Consider the following 6,026-nt stretch of genomic DNA (forward strand, 5'->3'; position numbering starts at 1 on the left):
TTTATCTGCATATTTCTATGTTCAAAAAACAGGAGGAAAAAACACAGAGATCGACAGAGGACAAAAAACATCTCCGAGGATGCGGAATTAGAAAGAACAAATTGCCACTGGAGGACCAAAGGGAAAATAAACCTTTTCTCGCAAATCCACCGGCGTGGAGTCAACTCACTCGTACCTTCGGATTAAAGAGCAGGGTCATGTCCCAGTTGCCATGCGCATCGCCACGCTGACCTGCCTTCCCGGCCCTTCCCCCTTCCTCTTTCTATTGGCCCAGCTGCTACTGCGGCTCCTCCTACCTGGGCCGGAGTTGGTGGGAGCCGCCTCCTCCTGCCCCTCCCACTGCACCTGCTCCAACCAGGCCAGCCGAGTCATCTGCACCAGGCAAAACCTGGACGAGGTGCCGGAAAGCATATCAGTCAACACACGATACCTCAACCTGCAGGAGAACTCCATACAGGTAAATATCTGCCGTACAAAGCATTTCGCTAATCAAATCAAGTCAAACTTAATTTGTACTGCACATTTCATACACACACACACAGAAAAGTAAAGGTGTGGACTCGAACCGAAAATGGTTCTTCAGAGTGATGCCATATAAGAACCATTTCTGGTTCCACAAAGAACCGAGGTTCTTTAAAGAACCATTTCTGCACTCCTCTGCTTAGACTTAGATTGTGTTTTTGTTTATCTGCCCTTGTATAGCCTCATTTGCAATTGCACAATATATACTATGGAAGGGTTTGGTTATTTTCCACATGTATGCCATCACCCACCATCCAATAACTAAGAATTAAGAACCCTATATATGGTTCTTCTATGACATCACTCAGAAGAACCATTTCCGGTTCCACTTCATACCTTTACTTTCCTGCGTGTAGGGAAACTTTATATAAAAAGCGCTTTACATAAACACAATAAAAGCAAAACACATAGAAAGGTATTGCAAACCCACCATGAAAATACATCTCACATGGCAAAAATATACATGTACACATATCCCAGAGAGAAAATACACATAAACACATATTACAGAGAGAGAATATGCATATACTGTATGTAGGGATGTCGTGGGGAATAAAGCCACCTTTTTATCTGCAGAATATAGTTTACACACCTTTTAGTCTGACATTAATCTTTATGAGGTGAATTCATCATTCACCAGTGTAAGCAGCATCAAACCGATATAAATTATATGAGGATCGTCTCTTTTCATGGAAAAAAAGGCATAAATTAATGGTTTCCTGTAAACATTATTGATTTTTGTTTATAATGCTGGTTGTTTCCCATATGGTGATCAGCGACTGGAGGTCACACCTTTTTTATTTACAACATAACATAAACTACATCACTGCATAAATCACATGGAGAAAATACACACTTTTAAAAATGAATGTGTTACTTTTCAACAGTGTTTGTTACATCCCATATTGACACAACATAATGTAGTTATTGATGTTAGTTATTGATGTAGTTATATATAGTTATTGATGTGCTGAAATTACATATGCATATATTAACAGAGAACACACACACACACACACACACACACACACACACATACACACACACACACACACCTATTAACATGTTTATTTATGTGTTTATGCTGGGTTTTTTCTGCTGCAGCCAGTTGTGGATTAACCTGTTGATACGGTTTCCTTTTTGAAACTTTAGTTTTTAGTAAAAGACAGAAAAGTAAGGAGTCAAAATGCTAGAGAAGACATCCTCTGCTGAACTGAGGGAATTTTTTATGAATTGAAAGCAAGGCATATTTCCATGACACCGTGCTGCCTTTTGTATGCATTATCAATTTATCTAGAGTCTCGAGACAGCATTTGTGGCTTTACAGCTGCAAGGGAAGATCATTTAACCACAGACCATCGATACGAAGCGCATGAATCTCTACATTTATAGACAGAGTGGGTTTATTTTACTCTTCGCTACAACATTTTAAGTAATTGCAACTCTCCTCATGTTGCTGACTCTGCTTTGTTCGGTTGTGATTTTAAATTCATTTCCACTATATTTGATCTACCCTAAAGAAAAGCAACGAATTCCCTAAACATAGTTCAAATTGTCCAGCGCATCAACTATTATTTCAAACTGTTTTGTACATTAGGACTCAGAAACACAACCAAACGGAGATCCCCTGCTCTTTGGAGAAAGCATGTGATTAAACTGCATGTGATGTTAACTGAGCAAAAATGGGGCATCAATCCACATGATTTGGTCTGCGAGGGTTTAAGAGATGCTGCTCCCATGGAAAAAAAAAATAAAGAAATAATAACACTATTCATTGCGCTTCGCTCTTAGCCTGCGAATTCCGATTCGGTTTGTTGTATCCTGCAGCCCCACTTGAAATGATTAAAAATCTAAAAATGTTTTAACACCTGAAGGCATCCTAGATTCTCTGGCTTATTTTTTCCTTCACTGAGTACCCTGAGAGTAAAGCCTTGACAGCTCCCACCCCCTCTTAACATCCCCACCCCTCCCTCTCTCTCCCCCTCTTTGCCTATCGCCCCCTCCTGCTCCTGCTCTACATACAGAAGAGGCGATGGCCTGACTCCAGGAGTCTCTGTGTGTCTCACAGAGGGCTTTGGCCACACATATCTCGAACAGTCAGAGATTTAAGGGGCTTTTAGTCGCGCTCACTAGCTGTGTGTCTTTGACTTCTCGCCAAATGAGCTCCATTTGGACAGCTAGCTGATGCTAGTGTGCGGTGTCCGGGGCCCGTGGCACCCATATTTTCCAGAAACATGTCTTCTCGCATGAAAACATCTCTTTTGGTTGTTCATTTGTGAAACGGAGAAAATGTGCCACAGCTTGTGTATTTAGACATTTTTAATTGCATTAATATGGTTTCTTAGTTTTGTCTTAGACTGTGATTTGTGGAAGTGTGAACTGTGACAAAAGAGGCAATTGTAAGTTCAATATTTTAGTTTTCAAAGCATGTAAATTATCATAATGAGGATAAATCCCTTTTAAATCACAAGTGGTGGTCCTATTGATGGGCAACACCTTTTGACTTTTACCAAACTTTTCACCATAAAACTTTTTCGCACACATCCTTGTAACAGTCACTTAAACCTCTGTTTATGTCACTCTACATGTCAGACAGTAACGTTATCCTTCTCTGCCCTCCAGGTTATCAAGTCAGACACTTTCAAACACTTGAGGCACCTTGAGATCCTCCAGCTCTCCAAGAACCAGATCCGTCAGATTGAAGTCGGAGCGTTCAATGGCCTCCCCAACCTCAACACGCTGGAGCTCTTCGACAACCGCCTCACACTGGTGCCATCACATGCCTTCGAGTACCTCAGCAAGCTGCGGGAGCTGTGGCTGCGCAACAACCCCATCGAGACGCTGCCGGGCTACGCCTTCCACCGCGTGCCCTCGCTCCGTCGCCTGGACCTGGGTGAGCTCAAGAAGCTGGATTTCATCTCTGACGCAGCCTTTGTGGGCCTCATCAACTTACGATACCTGAACCTGGGCATGTGTGGGCTGAAGGACATTCCCAAACTGACGGCCCTAGTGCGCCTGGAGGAGCTGGAGCTGTCAGGAAACCGGCTGGAGATCATCCGACCCGGCTCCTTCCAGGGCCTGGTGTCTCTCCGCAAGCTGTGGCTCATGCACTCACAGGTGTCCGTCATTGAGCGCAACGCCTTCGACGACCTGAAAAACCTCGAAGAGCTCAACCTGTCCCATAACTCCCTGCACTCCTTGCCCCATGACCTCTTCACACCCCTTCACCAGCTGGAGAGGGTGCACCTCAACCACAACCCCTGGGTGTGCAATTGCGATGTGCTGTGGCTCAGCTGGTGGTTGAAAGAGACGGTGCCCAGCAACACCACCTGCTGCGCCCGCTGCCACGCTCCCCCCGGCTTGAAGGGCAGGTACATCGGAGAGCTCGACCAGAGCCACTTCACCTGCTACGCCCCTGTCATCGTGGAGCCGCCGACCGACCTCAATGTCACTGAGGGCATGGCTGCTGAGCTCAAGTGTCGCACAGGCACCTCCATGACATCTGTCAACTGGATCACCCCTAACGGCACCCTGATGACCCATGGCTCCTACCGGGTGCGCATATCCGTCCTGCATGATGGCACACTAAACTTCACAAATGTCACCCTGCGAGACACAGGCCAGTACACCTGCATGGTCACCAACTCTGCTGGCAATACCACCGCAACTGCTGTCCTCAATGTCACCGCCGCTGATGTCAGTGTCAACTATACCTACTTCACCACTGTTACCGTGGAAACGGTGGAGTCCACGGGAGAGGAAGACTCTGCGCTGTTCGCCATCAACGAGACCTTCATCCGTGTTCATCCTGGCCCGACTCCCTCCGGTCACCTGTGGCCAGAAGGCGTTTCCACCACGGCCTCCTCTCTGTCAGCTGGCTGGTCCTCCTCTTCTCCCCGGGCCACCCGGCCCACTTTCACTGTGCCCATCACGGAGCCGGGCTTCTCAGGCCTGGACGACGTGATGAAAACCACCAAGATCATCATTGGCTGCTTTGTAGCCATTACCTTCATGGCAGCTGTGATGCTGGTTGTGTTCTACAAGCTGAGGAAGCAGCACCAGCTGCATAAACACCATGGCCCCGCCCGCGCTATTGAGATCATCAACGTGGAGGACGAGCTGGGGGCCGGGGCCAGCGGTCGGGGCAGCGGCATCTCAGGAGGCTCGACCGTGACACAGAGCGGAAGCAGCGGGATAGGAGGGGGCCAGAGCCTCAGGCTGCACCACCCGGAGATAGTCAACCTGCCTAACCTGGCCCGGTCCGAGCACCTCAACCACTACTACAAAACCCATCACTTCAACAACAACATGATGAGCCTGGGCATGGGCCCGGGCGGTGTGGGCCTCAACAACAACAACAACCCTTCGCCTTGCTCTCAGAACACGCCCATCTCCTGCTCCCAGGGCCCAACCTCCACCAGTGGGGGAACACCCACGGGTGGCACCCTGCCCTCCCCGGTGCCCCTGCCCCAGTTGGGCATCCATAGTTCTCTGAAGGGTCTTATGGGGAAAGGCCAGAACGAGCCACTGCTCTTTAAGAGTGGCTCCAAGGAAAATGTGCAAGAGACTCAAATCTGAGAGAAAGTGAGAGGGGAAGTAAGAGGTAAGGAGGGGGTGCTGGAGAAGACGGTGAGACAGAAAGAGCATACGAGAGAGTATATAAGGGAGTATGAGACGGATTGTAGCCTACTGTCCTCATGGACAGATTCCAGAAAATATGAAATTTGACATTGTCACTGCTTTGCATTGTCAATCTGTTGACAGAGAGGAGCAGATAGAAAGACTGAAGAAGACAGAGTATTACATCTGCTCAACACTAGTCCCGGCAATAGCATCTGCCCAACACTTCAACGCATACAGAAACATACACACAAATGATCTAGACCACAAACATCAGAATGCATTGAGAATTACCTGTCAAACCTGCTACGATCTGTGCCAAAGTACAAACCCAAGCCAACTGTTTTCATCAGCGTCCACAATCAGAGTGGAAAGTTATGAATAATGCACATGTGCAATGAACTTCACTAGGTGTATACAGGTCACTTCGTATATTACCAGACACATTGAGAACACCCATGTATATATTTGGAGGGAGAGTTAATATTGGACATTGAACACTGTTGAAGTTGGCAGATTAGTGTTTGGCAGAGCCATTGGATAACAAACAATGGTTTGGGTGAGCGGGACAGTCCCAAAGTAGCGCAAAGCTTCCAGGAAGCACTAAAACAGAGCAGAGAAACATAAATTAGAGCAGTGCAGCGTTTCTGTCCGGGACACAGGTATCAGACTAGCACTTTGCAGGGAGAGAGAACCGCAAGAGTTGTGTTTTACAGAAGTGGCGTCACTCTCACTTTCTCACTTTCTCCCCTTTCACACCTGACTGGCGACTGTCTCCTCTGAAGGAGAAGGAGAGAAACAGAGTGGGTTGTCATGGGAGAAGACAGATGCCGAAAAGGCGAATAGGACAACGAGAGATATAAAGAGACTGAAAGTACATATTA

At 47.1% G+C, this 6,026-nt stretch overlaps 1 protein-coding gene across 1 annotated transcript; it reads left to right on the forward strand.

Moving 5' to 3' along the window:
• The first annotated feature begins 211 nt into the window (after window positions 1–211).
• Window positions 212–5,100, forward strand: lrrc4ba (leucine rich repeat containing 4Ba). Its single transcript, XM_071907611.2, has 2 exons — window positions 212–457; window positions 3,145–5,100. The coding sequence occupies exons 1-2, from the start codon at window positions 212–214 to the stop codon at window positions 5,098–5,100; spliced, it is 2,202 nt and encodes a 733-aa protein (XP_071763712.1).
• The last annotated feature ends 926 nt before the right edge of the window (window positions 5,101–6,026 follow it).

This window comes from Centroberyx gerrardi, chromosome 7 (genome assembly GCF_048128805.1).
Source record: "Centroberyx gerrardi isolate f3 chromosome 7, fCenGer3.hap1.cur.20231027, whole genome shotgun sequence".
NCBI classification, from domain to species: domain Eukaryota; kingdom Metazoa; phylum Chordata; class Actinopteri; order Beryciformes; family Berycidae; genus Centroberyx; species Centroberyx gerrardi.

Excerpts from the sequence above, each read along its gene's own strand:
- lrrc4ba (XM_071907611.2), top strand. The coding sequence starts at position 212 with ATGCGCATCGCCACGCTGACCTGCCTTCCCGGCCCTTCCCCCTTCCTC. Across the intron at positions 458-3,144 it reads TGCAGGAGAACTCCATACAG|GTTATCAAGTCAGACACTTT; the intron begins GTAAATATCTGC and ends TCTGCCCTCCAG.